The 21,700-nt window shown below is 41.1% G+C and overlaps 1 protein-coding gene across 5 annotated transcripts in view; it reads right to left on the minus strand.

The window, feature by feature from the left end:
* The window catches only part of C2CD3 (C2 domain containing 3 centriole elongation regulator), a 113,218-nt gene that overhangs the window by 42,398 nt on the left and 49,120 nt on the right, over window positions 1-21,700 (minus strand). For all 5 annotated transcript variants that reach the window (XM_040964293.1, XM_040964292.1, XM_040964294.1 and 2 more), the window contains exons 14-24: window positions 20,500-20,994; window positions 20,242-20,393; window positions 17,726-17,972; window positions 16,077-16,257; window positions 14,534-14,717; window positions 12,432-12,613; window positions 11,295-11,418; window positions 7,941-8,209; window positions 7,387-7,476; window positions 5,673-6,275; window positions 2,722-3,060 (exon numbers count right to left, since the gene is read on the minus strand). In XM_040964293.1, coding sequence (XP_040820227.1) covers window positions 2,722-3,060; window positions 5,673-6,275; window positions 7,387-7,476; window positions 7,941-8,209; window positions 11,295-11,418; window positions 12,432-12,613; window positions 14,534-14,717; window positions 16,077-16,257; window positions 17,726-17,972; window positions 20,242-20,393; window positions 20,500-20,994 — 2,866 coding nt within the window. The remainder of the gene's footprint in view (window positions 1-2,721; window positions 3,061-5,672; window positions 6,276-7,386; window positions 7,477-7,940; window positions 8,210-11,294; window positions 11,419-12,431; window positions 12,614-14,533; window positions 14,718-16,076; window positions 16,258-17,725; window positions 17,973-20,241; window positions 20,394-20,499; window positions 20,995-21,700) is intronic.

A 21,700-nucleotide genomic window follows, 5' to 3' on the forward strand; every position in this document is an offset into this window, starting at 1 on the left:
GTGGGATCCCATTTTTTATGTGGAAAAGCATGTATGTGTTGTAATCTATTCAATCTATAATTCCATCTACAGTAAGGACAAAATGAGATAATTCACGAAAACTGGAACAGAACTTGGTGTAGAGGAGATACAAGCCATATTAAAGAGATGTGCTTTGTTTAATAGAAAATTTAGAAGCAAATTCTGATCCTGGGGCTGGCACAATAGCTCAACTGAACAAATCCTTTGTCTTACAGTGCCAGCACCTCATACGGGCACTGGATTGTGTCCTGGATGCTCCACTTTCCATTCAACTCATTGCTGGAGGGAAGGCCCAACGCTTGGGATCCTGTACACACGTGAGACCTAGAAGAGGCTCTTGTTCCTGGCTTCAGTTTGGCTCAGCTCCAGCTGTTGTGGTCATTTGGTGAATAAACTAGCAAATGGAAGATTTTCCTCTCTGTCTCTTCTCTGTATATCTGCCTTTCCAATAAAAAATAAAATAAATTTTTTAAAAAATTTATTTTTATTGAAAAGACAGATGTACAGAGAGAAGAAAAGACAGAGAGGAAAATCTTCTGTCCAATGATTCATTCCCCAAGTGAGCGCAACGGCTGGTCCTGTGCCAATCCGAAGCCAGGAGCCATGAACTTCTTTCCGGGTCTCCCACATGGGTGTAAGGCTTTGGGCTGCCCTCGACTGCTTTCCTAGGTCACAGCAGGGAGCTGGATGGGCAGTGGAGCTGCCGGGATTAGAACTGGCGCCCATATGGGATCCAGGTGCATTCAAGGCGAGGACTTAACCATTATGCTATTGCACCAGGCCCAATAAAAATAAATCTGAAAAAAAAATATATATATACTTTGCTATCTGCATGAGTACTTCCCACTAAATAGAATATAACATTTTTATATATCTTATTTTCAACACTACTATTACAAAAATAAATTTTTGCCAAAAACAATTGGCTTTTACACATCAGATATGCCAAAATTGGCTGCTCTGACAGGGTGGCAAAAAATTGTTTTCTAATTTGATGGCTCATGGAGTATCACAGAGTATCTTTACTCTAGAAATACAAGACTGTACTCAGAGAAGATTATGTCCTGAGATAAAATATTCAAAGTTTCTGACACACCTAAGTTATGAGATGAAATGGAGCCTCAAGGGTTTTTACACTTACAATCCTGGGAGTAACAGCTTTTGGTTGCAGGACTGGGGAAAGGGAAGGACAGACATGAGCATGAACTATTTCAGCTTCAAAACAGTTAGGAAACATGGCCGAGTTTGAGAGTGGTCAGTACATAGAGGACAGGAGTCAGCTGGGGAGGTCAAGCTGCAGACTCACAAGACTATAGATGCCTGACTCTCAGTACCAGAACACATCTCCAAATAATTCACCACAGACAGCTACAGATGAGAAATGCAAGGTGCAAAGAGAAAGAAGAACTTGCTCAAAGTTTCACACACACTCTCAATCCCTTAATGGCTATTAATATCAGTATGAATACATTTCACCTAGAATATAATCCACAAGGGCACAATTTTAGTTTTGTTGTTCTTTTTCTCTTTTGATTTAGTCACTGTTTTTTCCCCAGCACCAGGAACAGTGTTTGGAAATAACAAACACTACATTAAGTTTTGTTGCTAATGAATGTGTGATGGATAAACAGATGAGGTAAGGTCTTAGCGCTTGAATGGCTCATGTCTGGTGGAGAATAAATGTCACTCCTGTGTGACAGATACTATCACAGGAAGGGTGTAAAAGTGCCAGGAGGGGATCTTTATGTTAGGGAGGCCCTCTGGTGAAGAAAGATGCTTGAACCAAGTATTAAGACGGGAGGTGGAATTTGCCAGGCAAAGGAAAAGAGTGATGGCAAGCAAAAATTTTAGAGCAGGTCACAGGCTGAATACAACCAGGACAGTTTTCTGTGTCCTCTGGCAGCCTGGCAAGTTCTATGGGACTCTTCTAGTAGTGCAATGTAAAACACGTAGAATTCCAAAGAAATTCAGTTATACTGAATACAATTATGAATATTTTGTGATACAGAAATAGTTGTGCTTTATTAACAAGATGGTGGGTAGGCATTGTGGTATTGTGCATTATGCCACTGCTTGGGATGCCTGTATCCTGTATCAGAGTGCAGGTTCAAGTCTTGGTACCTCTGATTCAGCTTCCTGTTAATGTACTCGGGAAGGCAGAGGATGATGGTCCAAGCACTTAGGGTCCCTACCACCCACATGGGAAACTAGAATGGAGTTCCTGGCGCCCTGGTTTCAGTACGGCCCAGCCTTGGCTGCTGTGGGCATCTGGAGAGTGAACCAATGGATTAATCTCAACCTCCTCTTCTGTATTCCCCCTCTGTGTCACTATGCCTTTCAAATAAATAAACAAACAAATAAATCTTAAAACAACACAACTAAGATATAAATATAGGTAACACACTTCTGTAATTTCAAAGAAATGATAGGTATACATGATGTCATAGGATATCCTGAAATAAAGATGAAAACATCTGTGCTTTCTATTGTTGATACATACAGCACTATTATTATAACCTAATATACCCATATTCATAATTTGCAGAATGGCTCTCAAGTTACAAAACCTTTAGGCTTGAGAGGCATAGTTATTGATTAATAGGATTAATACTCCTTGAAATCCTGCTATGACTTGAAAGATTTATAAAGACAGGACCATTGCCTGGGGAGTCAGACACATGGTAAGCGAGCAGAGCATACCTTTTAAACTCAAGTGCATTGCTCTTTCTACCAGGATACTGACTGCAAAAGTTCCATCCAGCTCGGAAGGGCCCTCCTGGGGTAGGTTGCCTTCAGCGGTGGTGCTGTTTCCGGGGATGCGGGTGGAGGCAGGAGATTTTGGCTGTCCATAAGATGGAGCGAGCGGGATCTCCTCATTCCTTTTGGGCAGCTGCTCAGACTCACTGTGGCTGCTGCAGTCCATGGAGTCCAGCTCATGGGTAGGCTCTGGGTTTGGGGACACCGGGGAGAGCACCACATGAACTCGCAAGGCAGCTCCCAGGAGGTTGGACGCATTTCTTCCAAACAGAGGGTACACACCTGAAAGAGGGAGGAGGAGAGTAAGCCCAGGAAAGCAGGAGCCAGGAATCCTCCTAACTTCTGGAGAAAATACTCCCCAAGGGTGCTTGTGTTTTCCCTCCTTAGAGGTATTTAAGCTCCAGTACACCAATCTGCAAATGAAACTGTGAAGCTGGTATGCAATGTGAGAAATGTTACCCTGCTCTGCCATCTCTAATATGGGAAGTAGAGCACTGATTTGCAGGCAAGGTCAAATTATTACCTGGAAGAGCTGTTTTGGAAGCAACTCATGTGCTGAGAAAAAACTGATTAAGTTAAACCCAAGATGTGAAGAACTTAGAAGTGGCATGTCTTCCCTTTTGCAAGTTTCATGGGCTACTGTTTGTAGACTTTCTCTTTATCTCAATGGTGTCCTGATTCTGAACTTGGTCTTATCTTACCAACTAATGTATGTCCTAACAGGCACCCTGAAGGTCTTCTGGAAGGAAAGCAGGAGGCGGCAGCAGGAGGCAAGAAGAAAGAGGAAGCGAAATAATATGGAATCTTTTTTATGTGCCAGTGACTCAGAGGAGTTAAGAACTTGCAAAGATCACTCTTCCAGCAAATGGCAGGTTTAAACCCAGGGATGTGAACTTTACTGGCAGGCTGTATATTAAAATTTTATTTATGAAGCAGAAAACGATAATTCCCTCTGAATTTCAAAGGTGACTTTGCTAGACTCATTTCAATTTGGGAGGAGTTAATGATTCACAGATGGCAATACAATGGAACATTTCTGGTCTTTTTCTATTTTTAGAAAACCTTTCTTCTTGATGCAATGTATAAATTATTATCACAAAGGAGGAGGTAGGAGCCAGACATTATAGGAGCAGATACCTAAAAGCAGTGCAGTGCAGTCCTTAGAAATGCTCAGAATCTTACCAATATATGAATGTATGGCTGGATGGGTTGACTGTCTTGTTCAACAGACAAAATGGAACAAAAGGGTCAAAAGCTAAGACTGGTGGGATGTGGAAAAGTAAGAGTGTGACAGACTATCTGTAAAGTTAATAACACTACTGGTATCACTGAAGAAAGCAAGTTTTTGTTTTTGAATTCTGACTCTTTTAATTCAGTGTCTTACAGCTATCTTCTTTAACAGAATGGGTTAAAAGTCTATCTCTACGAACATCAGTTCAGTGGAGGTTGGCTCACTTCAGAGACTTTCTCTGTAGTCTCAGAAGAGCCTTCAGGTTAGTGCAGGCCAGAAAAAAACAGGGCACACAGCATCTGCAGAGCCACATTTACACCTGCTGGGGCTGAGACAAGCAGAGGATTTGGGACAGTCACACTTCTCTTTCAGTCAGGGCTATTTGTTCACTAACAATTGGGTTAGAGCAATTACATTGAGGAGGATAAAACAGGATTATGGCTGTTTTCTCAACTGTGGCGTGTGGGACATAACTACCCTTATAGGAATGGAAGGCTAAAAAACTATCATGACTGAAGAATCTGTTCTGGCTACTTCTGCACTGCAGTTGCTAGATTTAGTTTTCTAGAATGCAAAGGCCATGTTACACTTCTCTTCAGAATCCATTATTATAGTATTTCATAGTTCTCAGAAACATGTCCTAAATCATCTGCTCAGAAGACCTTCAACAGAGCAGTCTTCCTGTCCATCTGTTTAGCTTCATCTCCTATCACTGCTCAGCCTAAGTGTATTAGTATCCAGTCATTCCTAAACTGCCTACGGTGCCGAACATGTAGCAAATTGCTTCATGCCTAGGATTTCTTCTGTGTTATGTCCCTCTTTATCTTTTTCTCCCCCTTTCCTTAATACTAAATCCTTGGGAACTCAAGTCAAATATTGCTTCCACTGAGATATCCTTGAAGCAGATGTGCATCCTGTGCTCCCACAGCACTGCTTAGAAGGCCCTTCTCATGGATTTCTGCTTCACTCTAACTATTCATTATGTGTTTTCTTATCAGACTGTATACCCTCACTAGGGCTGCGGCTACTACTTACTCATCTTTTGAATTCTCAAGGCCATACATATGTGTCAAATGCTAAGCAAATGTTTGAGAGTATAGCATAATGCCCCTTTTAAGATGTTCCTTTCCTTCCTTTCTGCCTTGTGAACCAGTTTATTATCTCATGATCCTTAGCAGGTAAGCTTTTTACTATAATTAATAAATTAGCATTTGAAATGATCATACATGGTTTGTTTACATGTGATTAAATGTGGTCTCCTAAATTCACTTGCTCATATTTTACATGAATTGACTGAAGGTTTGCAATGTTCTGCACAGTACAGTAGGTGCATAAATCTGATAAAAATGGATGCACACTAGCCTCAAACTTTCACCTATGTGGCTCTACTCAAGCGCTCTAGCAAGGGAAGCAGCCAGAGGATCTCTTGTTTTTGTAATTTCTTCTTAAAAGAGACACTAATAAGTTATTAACCTCTCAGCATGCAATGAAAAGAGTGCTTACTACTTTTGGGTTATTCACCTTCTCTGAGCCTCTGCTTCCATGACTGTAAAATGAGCTTCACGCTGAGGAATGCTGGAAGGATCAAATCAAGAACTGTCTGACGGGGTGCTTTGCATCATGCCTGACCTAGGGCGAGAGCTCAGCCTGGCTTCTAACTTACCGCTGACAGTGAGTGTCCTTGCTGACCTCTCCCCGAGTCTGGCCAGGTCCACGTAGGCTGACCCAATCCAGCTGTCAGTCTTGTGTGGCCTCTCCATGTTATCACTGCCGTAAGCTCGCCAGACTTGGATCTCCAGCCTTTCCTCCCTAAAATACCAAAGCAGTGAGGGACCCCTACTGACTTCGGCTCTTTTGGAGGCCTTGAAAGTCACCATGACCTGCTTTTTGTTTGCAGATTCTTTAGGCTTCTTGAGGGGAGTCCAAAAAGCTTCAAGGTCGTAGAGTTTATAGCGAAGGTAGCAATAGGTGTTCTTGTGGATGTGACTGTGACCAGCAAGCAGCACACAATGCACGGGTAGCCACAGCCGTGGAGTGGAGATGGTGACAGTGGCTGGCTCCTCTTCATCCATCTGGACAAGATCCTTCAGGCTATTCTCAAAGCTCCAACCCAATAGTTCAGCAGCTTCTAACACTCGTTCTCTATCTCCAGGATGGGTGAAGGAAACGGAAATCTCCAGACCCCCCACGATCGTTTGCATGAGTTCCAAGCCATGAGGCAGGCCTCTGTCTTCTGGTAAAATGACAGGATACCATCCTGTGATCCCTTAGGGGAGGAAAAGAGATTTTTTTGGTTATTATCTCAAAAGTGAGAAAACTTACCCACTCTTTAACCCACAGTCTTCATCATGCTGGTCCCAAAGAGGAGAGAAAACACACTCACAGTCTGAGGGAGATACAAGGAGCCGAGATGGGAAGCACAAAGGCCAGGAGGGTAGAAGACCCCAGTGATCTAGTTGGCTCAGCTCTAAACTACTGGTTTATTCTGGTTAAGCCATTAATTTGTCTCAGCTTCATTTTCCTTACTCCAGGAATGGAAAAACTAATGCTGACCTTGTCTATTAGACAACATTGTTATGACTGTCAAATGGGACAATGGGTTAGGAAGAGTAAAAGATGTGCAGCGTTATCACGGCACTATGAGCACAATGGAAAAGGCATGAGATAAAAAGTCAAAATATCTAAAGTCTATTCCCAGGTCTTCTACCATGGAACAGCCATTTGGTGAATACACACCAAGGAACAGGTGCTAGATTTCAAAATAACAATAGCTATTCTCCTAGTGCTTTCTGTGTATTTTTTTTTTTTAAGACATTTATTTTTATTGGAAAATCAGATTTACAGAGAGGAGAGACAGAGAAAGATCTTCTATCTGCTGGTTCACTCCCCAACTGGCTACAACTGCTGGAACCAAGTTGATCCGAAGTCAGCAGCCAGGGCTTTCACTGGGTCTCCCATGCAAAATATGGGATCCCAAGGCTTTGGGCCATCTTCTACTGCTTTCCCAGGCCACAAGCAGGGAGCTGGTTGGGAAGTGGAACAGTTGGGATACAACTGGTGCTCATACGGTATCCCTACGCATGAAAGGTGAGATTTAGCCGCTACGCTACTGCACCAGGCCCATAGTGTATTGTTATTTTTAAATATTTATTTATTTGAAAGAGAGAAAAATTTCTTATCTGCTGGTTCACTCCCTAAAGGCCCAGAAGAGCTGGACAAATTCATTAATGCTTTTGAGACAACTGTTAAGTTACGTAGCAGAACTGTGTGTTAAAGGGGTTCTGTTTCCTTTTCTCTCACTTGCAAGACACTCAGACAGGATGATCTCTTCCTGTAGGGAAAGAGTTGAATGGAAAGCATTAAGCTGGGATCCTTACCAGATCTCTTGATCAGCAGCTCTTTGGTTGGAATCTTTACAACTCCAAGCAGATACTCTTTGCATGAGTGGATACTGGTTATATCCCTGACTGATAAACCAAGTAGAGAAGAAAAATTATTTGGCTGTCCACTGACTAAGAGACTGTGTTCACAGTATATCAATATAACCTCTCACACTCATCCAATTTCAGTGCCGAATGATGCGTGGATTACGTTGGTCATACTTTAAACAAAGTTTGGAGTACTGCCCAAAAAATCACTTCATAAAATTAGACAATTTCTTTCAAAAAAATGTCATACATATAGAAAAAGTGCATGCATACCACATTTCTACAAATCTTTCACGTGGATTCATCCATTAATATTCCGACATTCTCTTTCACAAGGCACTTAATACATATTTTAATCTTTTTGCTATATCCCTCAGCAGTCTGTTACAGAGACTATCACTCCTTACCTCTAAACACTTCAGCCTGGATCCCCCACAAAGGGCTGAACCATCAAACATGATGTTTCTTTTAATTTTGATTGTGATGAGTCACTTGCTGCTTACCTGACTTGGTATTTTCATGATAGATAGAAAAAGTAATTTCTGCAAACTCCAATAGTTCTGCCAGAAAACAGGTCTCTCCACTACAGTGCTGAGTTACCAAGTTACATGGAAACTCCAGGTGGTGGGAGAACTCAGGGCAGAAGGAACAGGCCACCGGGCGGCTTCGGCGCTGTTCTCCCTTGGGCAGGAAGGAGACGTGAGTGCTGACCGATGCATTGACTCCAACAGAGGCACTAAACTGCAAAGCAGGTTCCTGTTCAGCCAAAACCCTAGAGGGAAGAGTGGTGGGAATGAGATGGGATCATGGCATCCAAAATCAGCTTCATTGCTTAGGAAATATTCCCACTACTTTCATGAGATCACCAAGATCCTAAAGACCACGTTTTTTTTTTTTTTATCTAGGCTTTGGGCTGTGGCATAGTGGGCTTTCTTAGTAATCTGGGTATCATAGTGTATTTGTATGAGGTCACAAAAGATAACATGCATCTACTAATTACAGTAGCACTGTGAGTACAATCCCCTGTACTGCCACTGTCTCTACTAACTGTAGTTGAACAAGCTGGGTATGTAGCTCATTACAAGAAGGAAGTATATACCAAGAGGATTCCATATCAAACAATAAGAGGGTATCAGAAAGAACATACAGCATAGGACTTGTGTTAGCTCATCTTTGGGATGTCTCAAATCAGTCACCTTTACTCTGGACTGGTTTTTATGGGTTTTATGTAGAAGCAATATTAAAATAGCAATTGAGACCTTGCATAGTAGCCTAGAGGCTAAAGTCCTTGCCTATATGTACTGGGATCCCATATGGATGCCAGTTTGTATCCCGGCTGCTCCACTTCCCTTCCAGCTTTCTGCTTGTGGCCTGGGAAAGCAGTCAAGGATGGCCCAAAGCTTTGGGACACTGCATCCATGTGGGAGACCCAGAAAAAGCTCTTGCTTCGGATCAGCTTAGCTTCAAGTATTGTGTCTGTTTGGGGAGTGAACGAGTGGATGGAAGATCTTTCTGTCTCACCTTTTCTCTGTAAATCTGGCTTTCTAATAATAAATAAATAAATATTAAAAGATAGAATAAAATAGTAATTGGCAGAATAGTAGCAGTTACCCATTTTAGCCCGGATAGGGAGACACTGTGTATTTTTGTGGTTTGCCCAGTGTTTGTTTAGTTTTGTGCTTATAAAGCAGTCTTGTTTTTGTCTCATTTCCTTTTGGTCATGGTGTGGCCTTATCTGATATCAGTGAAATTGTTCATGCTTAACAGAAAAATGCTGAAGTAACACTACGAATATCTGCTTAGTTCCCAGATTCAGTGGCTACTTTTCTCTTTTAGGTAGCAATGTTTCATGATGCATAGATAACATCTATATATACCCTTATTATTAAAGATTTATATGAAAAACAGAAGGGGAGGAAAGACGAGAGAGGAAGAGAGACAGAAAAAGAGAGAGAAGGAGGTATGAAGGGCGAGAAACAGAGATACAGATCTTCCATCCATTGATTCACTCCCCATATGGCCAAAATAGTGAGTTTTGAGTCAGACCCTCCATCCTGGCTTTGCACATGGATAGCAGGGGCCCAAGAAATTAGGCAATGTTTGCTGCTTTCCTGGGTACTACACAAAGCTAGATTGGAAGTAGAGTATCTAGGACTCAAAGCAGCATTCTGATATGGGATGTCAGTGTTAACAAGTGGAGGCCTTATGTATTACATCAGGATGCTGGCCACAGAATCTACTTCAATTGACACTCATCAAGTTCAGTCTTAGGTGTGTAGGTATAGTATGAGACAAACCTCTTGACCTCAAATTTCCCAAGGGGGATTCCATTAACCTTTAGGCAAAGAGGAATTTTGTTTTGAAGCATTTCTTCATCTCCCTAAAGCTGACTTAGGGGTTCCTTCTTGTTAATCTTCTCCACTGCTTAGTATGCAACAATAGGACATAGTAATTTGGAGTCATACAGATTTCTATTAGAATCCTGGCTCCAAAATTTATTTGCCATTTGACCCTGGACAAGCTATTTTAACTTCTTTCATCTCTTAGATTTCTTTTGTTTAAAGCATATACAATAAGCAATGCAATTTCTCCTGTTATAAGGGAAAGTAATCTAAATGGTCTTTATTAATGTATGTCCATACTTAGCGTATTATGTATGTTCTTACTTCTAGAAATTAATGGAAAATGGAATTAAAATAAGTTTAGAGGGTGGACATTTGGCCTTGTGATTAAAATAGTGTGAATTTTCATGTTGCACTGTCTTGGTCTGAGTCTTGGCTCTGCTTCCAATTCTAGCTTCTTGTTAATGTGCACTTTGCGAGGTGACAGGCAATGGGCTAAGAAGTTGGACCCCTTTAAGTTGCATGGGATATCTGGATTGAGTTTCCAGCTCTCCACTGCGGCCTCGTCCAGCCTTGGATGTTGTGGCTATTTGGGGGAGTGAACCAGTAGATGACAGATCTCTGTCTCTGTTTCTTTAAGATTCAAATACAAATATAAAAGATAAGTTAATTTTGGTGAAAAAGTTTTGAAATCCATGTATGAGAGGCCCTAAAAGACTTAAGGCAAAACATCATTATTAAAAAAAAAAGGAATGGAGTTTTAAACATTTTTGCAATAGAACAAACTTATGCTTTATTTTTCTACGAACCTTATGAAGCACACACATATATAATAACATGCCTAAGAAAAATGAGATATAAGTAGATGTATCTCAAGACCTGACTTAAGTTGTCATAGGATCACTGGCTATAATGCTGACAACTGACTGAAGGGAACACACTAGTGTAAGAGGTGACTCAAATGGTGAACAAGGCGGTAACAGAGAAGATGCAATGACTCGCGCAGCATGGTTTGCAGTAGAGGGTATACCCATGGGTGTTACAAGGTGGGGTGGGGTGGGCATTTGGCATAATAGTTAAAATGTTGGTTCAGTTGTCTGTGTCCCATGTCAAAGTGTGGGGTTTTGATTCTTAGTTCAACTTCCAATTGCAGTTTCCTGTCAGTGTAGATCCTTGGAAACAGCAAGGTAATGGCTAAGAGCTGAGTTCCTGCCAGCCACATAAGAGATATGGATTCAGTTCCTTGGTTCCTGACTAGCCCTGGGCTTAGTCCTGGATGTTGTGGACATCTGGGGAATGAGCCAGAAGACGGGAGTAGGTCAAGGACATCAGTTGCTAACAACAATTAGAACAGCAATGTTTGTTCCTATTTTACTTATAACTGAAATAATTACCTAAAAAAAAAATAAAGCATGTGGTTAGTGAACTGGAAATCATGTCCAAATATATGAGCATCATATTATGCTGACTGCAGTGGAAAAACGTTTGAGAACTGCCTTTCTGAGGTGTACTTACTTGGCTGCTGCTTGCAGACCACACGCTCTGATGATGTGGACTGAGATGGAGACAGTTCGGGCAGCAAGAACTCCCTCTGCTGTTCTTAGGCTACGCCTGTACCTTAGACCCACATCCAATAAACCTGAAGGATGAGGACAAAAGGAAAAAAAAAGTTGGTTAAAAGAGCCTGTTCTACCAAACCACAAAGTTGTGGTTAGAAAGGAAGAGCGTAACAAGGAACCTTAGCTGTCAGTCAGATCGTGGTAAAAGTGTATTACTTGTTCTACCTTTGGGTTCTGAGCGTGGAACATGGTATTGTTTCACCTTACCCCCAAAAAGCTATGGCTTAGAGACTGAACTGCTTGCCAAGATGATACAGCACCAGATTTTCTTAACTTTCCAATTATAATTATATAATTGAGTTGAGCTTGCAGCTCTCCTTTTGAAATCTTTAAAAGTTTTCACACTTCATATGCTGTTATCACTCTATTATTACCACCTAAAATATCCTTCACATGTCACAGTTCAGACAAAGGTTTTATGAATAACAGAGCAAGCTGAGTAGGGAGGTTGGGAAGGACAATTTAATCTCAATTACACAAGATGAAACCTTCTGTGTCAGTAGGAGCTCTTTGACACACATGCTCAGTGACCTGTTTCAGGAGTCCCATCCTGTCCATCAGATGATGAACTCAGAGGACAGGTTGTCTTGCTGGTCCCATTAAGTTGTAACACCATTTAAAATTCTAACTTATCTTTTCTAGATTTAAATCCCAACCTTCTTCCACTTTACGGTGAGTTCCCAGTCCAAGCTAACGGCATTTCACAAATCTCATCTCAACTCCTCGGACTAATAACTCTCCGAGTGCACCAAGACAACGACAGATGCTGTGAAGGCTTCTCAAATGGATGAAGTTAAAGGGAAAATGAGACAAGTGACATTCGCACAGGGTCCACGAATCATGAGTTTTCTAAAATCATGTACAACACTTATAGTATATATGCTACACTTATTTTTCTGAGAGGATGGCTCAGAGCTGCATCAGATCCTGAAGGGTACATACTCCAAAATGGTAAGCACTGCTAATTTGGAAAAACAGGGAACATCTGCATGTGCCAACTTTGAAATGGAAAAACAAACTCATCTTTGGTTACCTGATGACTGATTCCTCAATTCTTTCCTGTTTTCGAGCCTGGGTGTTAGAGGGAGATTAAAGGTCTGTATTCCCACATCCTCCAGGTGCTGTGGGTGCTGCGTGGTTACCGCGGCACAGATTCTTGAGAGGGGCAACGTTCCCCGGGCAACCATCTGCTCTCTCACATTAGGATAATAATATCTGCAAACCACAAAACCACAAGCTGTCAGTTGGAAGAATTAGGTAGATAAATGATTCAATCTGCCCTAGAGATCAGCTTTCAGTACCTAGTTATCCTTGGAGCCTCATTACTCTGAATTGGTGATGCAAAGTGGTCCTTAGGTCTGGCTGCATTGTTTACCCATTACATGAAAGAGGAAGATCACTAACAGCCAGTGTGCAGGATAAACTCAACTTTTCCCTGCTTTCTGTTTGATGGGCAGTATAGACGTGGACCTCTGGAGTAGCGCTTGTGAAAGCTTCCATCCTGCAGCAGTCAAAGTAGTTCTAAGTGAAGCAGTCCCAATCTCCTTCCAGGTTCATGCCTGTCCTCAGGCCTAGGCCTCATACACTGGGAGGATCTACTCATCTCCTTCTTACATCAAAGTAATCTATACTTGCTTAACAAAGTTACAAATTAAACTTTGATATTTTATTGTCAAAGGTTTAGTTATTTGACAGGCAGACAGATGAGACAGAGATGCAGAAGAGACCATCCATCTGTTATTTAGTTTACTTCTCAAATGGCCATACCAGTTAGGTATGCCTTTCAAGTGCCTTCCAAGAAGCTGGATTGGAGTGGAGCAACTGGGACGCCAACCAGCACTCAGACATGAGATGCTGACATTGCAAGCTGCAGCATAACCTGCTGTGCCACAACACTGGCAAGCATCTCACTTAGTGGTTTCAGAAATAAGATTTCTACATGATTACATTAAGGAATAATTTGTGGCCTGAGGGTGGTGTCCTTGCCCAGATCTGTGTCTCAGTCAGTTTACTTGGATTCCTGAGGGTACAGGTGCAAAGACAAAATCTGAACATCTGCATTCCTGCCAGGATCTTTCCTGGAACTCTGCTATCACTGTGTAGCATTGAGTAAAAAGAAGAGATAACAATAAATGACTTTAGGAATGTGGATACTTCTTAGGAGTTCATTACAGTAATTTAACATAATCTAAGAGCCTGAACTAACTAAGTCAGTAAAAGCAGCATGAAAGTGCTGCCTGGGGGCTAGTGCAATGGTATGCAGGCTAACCCTCACCACCTGTGGTGCAGGAATCCCATATGGATACTGATTCAAGTCTTGGCTGTCCCTGCTTATGACCTGGGAAAGCAACAGAGGATGGCTCAAACCCTTGGGCCCCTGCACCTATGTGAGAGACCCAGAAGAAGCTCCTAGCTCTTGAATAGCTCAGCTTTGGCCATTGTAGCATTTGGGGAGTAAACCAGAGGATGGAAGACTCCTCTCTCTGTCTCTCCTTCTCTTTGAAATCTTGCTTTTCAAATAAAAAACTTTAAAAAATGTTGAAGGATATGTTAAGTGGGGTAAAACTAACAAGACTCCACTTCTCATTTAGTGGTAGGAGATACAACTGCTAATAAAAAATTGGACAGTAGTTACTGTCAAATACAAATATAAAAACAGGGCCAAAGAGTTGCTTAGCTTCCTAACAATAATTCAGCCTTAGCAATTGAAAGTTGGCATTTCGGGCCCGGCGCAGTGGCGCAAGTGGTTAAAGGTCCTCGCCTTGCACGCCCGGGATCCCATACGGGCGCTGGTTCTAATCCCGGCAGCCCCGTTTCCCTTCCAGCTCCCTGCCTGTGGCCCGGGAAAGCAGTCGAGGACAGCCCAAAGCTTTGGGACCCTGCACCCGCGTGGGAGACCCGGAAGAGGCTCCTGGCTTCGGATCGGCATAGTATCGACCCGTTGCGCTCACTTGGGGAGTGAATCATTGGACAGAAGATCTTCCTCTCTGTCTCTCCTCTCTGTATATCTGCCTTTCCAATGAAAAAATAATAAAAATAAATCTTTAAAAAAAAAAAAAGAAAGTTGGCATTTCTTTCTTTCTTTTGATGATGCAATTTCTTCCGAGGCACAGGAACAGGTTCGTCCTACGGTACCTGCACCAGACTTCAAACTGGACTCCCCCTCCAGGCGTGAGCCCTTGAGCAGAGAAGATGCCTAGTAGGAGCCTTTGCACAGGGACTTCGGGGGGCAGCAGGAGGGTGTGATGGTGCTCGCTGTGAAAGATGGGATCTGGAACACAGAGCGTGGTTGCAGTTCTGAAGGGCTTCAGGGCAATACCTTGGAGAAGAAAAGTAATTCAGAATATTCCAGCATGTGATTTAAGGGCTTTACAGGTAGCAGGATAATAAAGCATTTGATTTTACTCTTAAGTCATAACGTTCCTGTGAAGAAAACTAAGCTAGTGTGGTTACTCCCACCTCACAGATAAGGATATGGACATCCTTCCAGCTAACATTTACCAACCACTTGTACATCATTAGAGAAATTTCTGTTTAGATGCTGTGTCCATTTTTTAATTGGTCTTTAGAAATTACTGGTTTCAAAGAGTTCTTTATATATTCTGTATTCAAGCATACCCCTACATGAACCCCATCTATTCATGTCGACACAATGGCAGTCATCCTTAGACATATATAAAGACAGTGAAAAATCTGAGTTATCCAATTTACCACTCCCAGGTGAGATGGGAAAAGGAGAGAGATTCTGTTTTCTTGAAAATGACCAGGAGATGGAGGTGTTGAGGAGCAGTGTGACACGGCAGATGCTCCAGCTCTGGGTCCAGCTACAGGGTTTGATCTTTAACTTTGGCACTTGTTAGTGGGATGGTACTTACCATCTCTGAATCCCTTCTCTGTTGTGAAATGAATACAATATACCAGGGTATGCTGTTTGTAACATTTAGATTGTGTCTGGTCTTATGAATTATGTGTATGATCATCTTTTCCTAGGAGCAATGGTTCAGAATTGCCTAATATAGAATATGATTATCTCAAACAATGAGAACCAACTATGTGCATTTAATTAAGAGTGAAAAGGCATGTAAATTATCTAAGATGGGGTAAAATGCAAGTAACTGGCAGATCTAGGTATTGGGTATAAAGGAATTCTCTGTATTCTTTTTGCAACTCTTCCATGTCACCATATCAAAATAAAGAGTTACAAAAAAGTTTGAAAAAAGAAAAAAAGAGGCCACTATGGAGGCACAGTAGCTTAATCTTCCATCTGTAGTACTAGCATCCCATATGGGCACTTGTTTGGGTCTTGGCTGCTCCACTTCTGATCCAGCTTCCTGCTAACTGCCTTAGAAAACAGTGGAGCATGGCCTGAGTGCTTGGGACCCTGCACCCACATGAGAGACCTGGAAGAAGCTCCTGGGTTTGAACTGGCCCACTTCTGATCACAGTGGCCATTTGGGGAGCGAACCACTGAATGGAAGATTTTCATCTCTTCCTCTCTGTAATTTTGACTTCTAGGTAAAATAAATGAATCTTTAAAAAAAGAGAGAAAGAGAGAAACCTACCCATCTCTTGTCTTAATACAAACATTAAGCAACACATAATTTACATAAAAAAAACCCCAAATATAACTACCGAAAGACCCATACAAAAGTGAGAAGGCCTCATCTCCCAAACCTACCCTTTTCAAGAAACTCGGGTCCTTTTAGAGCACTGAATTGTGAGTCTTGAGCTGGAAAGTAGTACTGGACGTAGCAATCTGCTTCTCCCCAGACTGTGGCCTGAAGAGGAGCTAGCCCTTTAACCATCTCTACATGGAACTCAAAGTGGTGCTCTATCAATCCATTTCCTTGGTCTTCTGCCTAGAAAATGGAACAGAAACACACATTGGTGAGCTTTAAGGAATACCTTCCTTAGAGTATACTTGCTTTCCTCTGAAAACTGAGTATATATGAAGAAATAAGAAAACTAGCTGATAACTAAAAAAATTTTAATTTTATGCATCAATTCTCAATTGCTCAGTGTTGTTAAACTTACAGGTTTTTACTTTAAACCATGAACCTGGCTTCAATACTAGGAAATCCAACTAATTCAGCGCATTCATGGAACAAAGAAAAAAACATGGTAAGTTCAACAAATCTAAAGGCATTTGACCAAATTCAACATCTTTTAAACAGCTATTGCCTGAACTGGAACAAAGACTACATACTTGGAGCAAACATATTCCAATTTGATGACTATTTCTATAGAAGTTGGAACTGCCCCCAAATGGCACAGAGCACTTGGGGAGGTAAGCAACATGCATGCTGTTTTGCTACTAAAGGACTCCGCAGAACTATCACTTATGTAATCGTAATTTGCTAAGATCAACTTGTAACAGCTTCTTGAACATGCATAGCCCCTAACAGGGGAGGCAGGGTTTACTGGAGTGACTCAAGCTGGTGCCCTCACCTCTGTTCTCTGCAGCCTCAGCTCCCATCAGACAACAGGCTACCAGGAATAGCCAAGGGGGAGACTGAGCATTCAGATTTGGAGTGAGACTGTGGTTTGTATGCTTTTTAATCAAGAAAAGAGACTGCATTAGAAATTGGCTTTTAAATCTGAAAACACATGTTAGCAACACTTGCTTAAGACCTACTTAGAAAATAAAATTTGCAATTTGATCTCTGGTGCTAAAATTTTAGGGCAAAAATAGCTTTCAGAGTCACCACATCTGCCTACTTAGTTCATGTAATATATTAATTTAATAATTCTTTTCTGCACTTGGTTGACTGGATAACAGACATGATTATTGAAGGAAAATCAATTTTATCAGTAGATACCTCATAGTGAAATGTTTCAAGGACTTCTTGTGTGCCCACAGTAACTTTTTAACTTTTAGAGTAGAACTTAATAAAATCTACTGCTAAGTGAGGACTACCTAATAAACAGAATTGAGAATATTGCAGATGATTTTTCTTTAACTTCTCTTTTTAGGTAATTCTCCATCAGAAAAGCATCATTTAATCTAATCATAGATACCATCTGGGCTCTGACTTCTTCTAATTCCCTTTTAAAAGCAGTTAAGTTACTAAATTACAGGTATACTACCTGGGTTGTCCAACTGGATTTCCTTAATAAATTCAGGATGCTTAAACAGACACAGAAATCTATTTTAAAGATTACAGAAAAAGACAAATGATTCTTTGGACTTATAGCAAGCACTGGAGCGCAAATTATATTCTCCGTTGAGCCTTTTGCTACTGAGTATTTGGTGCAATGGCTTCACTAAAATACACAACAGAAAATGAGATTACGGTGTTTTTACAATCCACAGTGTCTAGTCAGTACCATAGCAACAGATGCTACAGATGGCTGGTCCAGGAAATGGGCTGGTCTGGGGCTGAAGGGAGGGAGTGTTCCTTCTTCATTCTTTAATCTTTGTAATGCCATTATTTGATCTGAAGAACCCATAGCTAAAAAGACTCGAAGACTTCCGTTTTGGTGGCCTGAGAACACATCGATCACAGGCATGTAGCTGTCAACAGCAACAACTGGGTACTGAGCTTCAAGCAGGAGGCGAGAAATCTTGGGATCTCTAGAGGGGAAGAAATTGTGAAGCAGCAAATAACAATCATTAATCATGTCACATGGTAGCTTTGCTTCTTACTTGGTTTGCTGTAGTATGTTAAAAATGGATCTACAACTAGAAAAATTAATAGAAATTTTCAAAAAGTATATGATCTTATTAGCAACCAATAAAAAATTATCAGGCAGCTGAGTTTAACATTTCGCTATTATATGACCTTATTAGTAACCAATCAAATAAATTATCAGGCAGAGTTCAACATTTGGCCATTTGAAGGCAGGGAGTGTAGTGTGTCAGATGTCATCTCTGCATGACGGCCCCAGCCCAGTGGCTGCAACACATCATCATTTCTGCTGGGGCTTTCTGAAGCATGTCACTTAACAAGAAGCCAGTATGGGCTAATATGAAAACTTTGGGCAGGACAGTCTGGCAGAAAAGAATGGGACAAAATATCAGTGACGGGCCCGGCGGCATGGTCTAGTGACTAAAGTCCTTGCCTTGAACGTGCCGGGATCCCATATGGGTGCCAGATCTAATCCCGGCAGCTCCACTTCCCATTCAGCTCCCTGCTTGTGGCCTGGGAAAGCAGTCAAGGACGGCCCAAGGCTTTGGGACCCTGCACCCGAGTGGGAGACCCAGAAAGAAGTTCCTGGCTCCTGGCTTTGGATCGGACTAGCACCAGCCCATTGTGCTCACTTAGGGAGTGAATCATCGGATGGAAGATCTTCCTCTCTATCTCTCCTCCTCTCTGTATATCTGACTTTGTAATAAAAATAAAATAAATCTTAAAAAAAAATTAGTGACACTTGCCATTTACTGAATGTTCAGTCACTTTACAGTACTTTTAATCTGTGAATACTGCAAAAGTTGATATTATCTAAACTAAATATGGAAAGGTTAAGTAGCTTTGCTAAGGATATACATATAGGAGGTTGAACTAAGATTCAGGCTTTGATCTGTGCAATTCTAAATCCCCTGATGGTATTCTTTATACCATGCTGAATCTTGGCTGTGTCACTTGTTATATGAGACACTTTTCTGTTTTCTCAGTTGTAATTGGAGGCATTTATACTCCCTTCACAGGGTTGTTAGGGCTAACCTGAAGTAACAAATAGCAAATACCAATAGCAATACTTGGTACACAGTAAATGTTCAGTAATTAGTAGCTACTATTGTTTTGTGTTCTCTTAGCAAAGAATGAGCTGTAATGGAATGAGAAGGGAAGTGGAGGAAGAGAAATACCAAGCTAGACTAATATCACAAGTTAGAAAAGGGAGTAAGCCAAAAGCATGTAGTGGGCAATGATATTCATGATCCCAACAACACTCCTCAGCCTTGCCAAGCTTTCCAGCGTCATTGCTGTAACTCAACTTCATGGAAGCTATACTCACATTTTTTCACTAAATCCTCACAATGGCACTGTTAAAGAGATTGAGGAATCTTATCATCACCTTCACTTCACAAATGAGAACAAGACAGCCACAAAAGTTAAGTGACTTCTCCCATTCAAGTGACAAATTTTCTTATTTGTAAATCTGGGACAGTGCTAATACTCCATGGACTCAGAGTAGGGCTCAAATGACAGAATTACCCCAAAAGTGCACCTTGTAAAATGTAAAACACAGAACTATGAGGGGGCTGCTAAATAAAAGGTGAGTGCTAAGGTAATTAAAAATCAGGCACTCTGAATCAGAACATAAAAACAAATGATCTCTACTAGAACAGAAACAATCTTCAGGTTAATCATTACTTCACCCAAGTGTTAAAGTAAGGTGCAACAATCAAACAATCTTCATTGAAGAAATCTTGAAAACAGTTGATGTGAACAATGCCAAGGTTCTGTGCCAATAGAGAAACCATTATGTCTGTGAGGTGCTAACTTCAAGTAGTAGAGCTTTTTCGGAGAAGGAAGTTGACTTGATCTGGGTCATCTCTGGGTTTTTAACCTGGATCCACTCTAATGACATGTGTGACAAGCAGTAAATTATCTTTGAGTCTCTATTTACTCAGCACTACACCAGGGAAACCAGAGGGCATTATATAGGTTAAATGGCTTGTGGTATGTAAGCTCTGTAGCACTGTGCCCGATCCCTGGTAAACAGTAACTGTCAGACTACTTTTAAGATGAGAAAGAGCAGTGAGCACGGTGTGATGGGGAAAAGCCCTCCAAGGGCCTGCTGGGCTACACATGTTTGCAAACCCAAAAGATTCCTCTTTAGTCCACACAAAGGTAAAGATGCAAAGCCAAACAAATAATACTTCAAAAGATCCTATTTACTTGAATGACATGTAAAACTGATGGAGGGGGAGTTTCACCAGCCCGAGCAGCTTGTCCTGTCCTGGGCTCCGCACCTTGTTCCAAGTTTCAATTACCATCACATTGTTCTTAAGCCTTTCCAGGCATTTGGAAGACAGAGAGATGGGAATTACCTGGGGAAAAAGAAAACCCTCTCAGTCTCTTAAGATGGAATAAGGTTCTGGGAAATGCTTATTTAACACCCCTATATACTCATAATGGATAAAGGTACAAAGTTACCTGGGAAAAGTTAAAGATGGGTTGTGCGGTACCCCAAGCGATGGCAGATCTGATAACTTCTTCTGTGCTAAAAAGTTTGCAGTTTAAATAAACATTACAAGATGACTGTTTCTCAGATTCTCCAATAACGAAATCTTTCCCCTCTGGCACCATCAATAGCACATGTAACAGCAAGGCATTCTCTTCTGTCGATTCATTTGCCCGACTTATTAAATTTTGGGGGGCTGGCAAAGTCATCACATTTGAAGGACTTGGTGTCACAGAGATTGGTGACTTTGGGTTAGGAAGCACCAAATTCTGTGCTTTCCTTGTAGTTTCCTCATAAATTTGATTTAGCTCCTGTAAATTTTTGGTAGAGGTAATGTCTTGGCTTGTTTCTAGTACTATTTTATCCGGACTTGTAGGTTCACAATGTGGGGTTTGCTGAGTATTGCTACTTAGTTTAGAATTGACACCAGCGAAATCTTTGTTATCTGTAACAAGCTCCATGGTTACCTATAAAATGAAAAGGAGAAGAATCACTACAATTGTCCCCTAGTACTAGAATCAGAATTGTGGAGCCGGAAACAATATTGGATTATTAGGCAATGATTTAACTCATTCTTAGATTCAAAAATGTAAGAAAAGTAACAGACTGCATATATATTAACCTGCCAGACTATAAAAAGCTAGACAGTTGATTAATAACATAAGCTTAGAACATCATCTCATGTCAGAAAATAGGAAATTATAATAAAAGATTGGAGACATAAAAGGACACAGAATCCAGTTGGACAGGATACATCTGGCTAAGTCTAGGAAAATCTGAGTATCAAAATGAATCATAGTAATGGAATTTAATTTGTTGAATAATGTTAGAATCCATAAGTCCATACTGAAAAAAGGAAAATGGGAGAAGTGACCAGTCTTCCACCCAGCAGAATACTGATTAATAAATGCATAGAAATAGTGGAGTTAAGGTCTAGTGCAATAGCTTAGTTGCTAAATCCTCCCTTTGCAAGCACTGGGATCCTATATGGATACCGGTTCACATTGTAGCTGCTCTACTTTTACCCTTCCAGCTCAAAAAAACTGGTTTACTTCTATACAAAAAATACAAAGAAGGGCTGTGAAACTGTTCCAGGGGGTAAGATAGGACAATTAAATGAAAAGATAATCTAGGAAAACAGCTGCTAGTGCTGGCATAACTAGTACAATTTGA

Source organism: Ochotona curzoniae, unplaced genomic scaffold (genome assembly GCF_017591425.1).
Source record: "Ochotona curzoniae isolate NIBS_2020 unplaced genomic scaffold, NIBS_Ocur_1.0 scaffold_3223, whole genome shotgun sequence".
Taxonomy (NCBI): Eukaryota; Metazoa; Chordata; class Mammalia; order Lagomorpha; family Ochotonidae; genus Ochotona; species Ochotona curzoniae.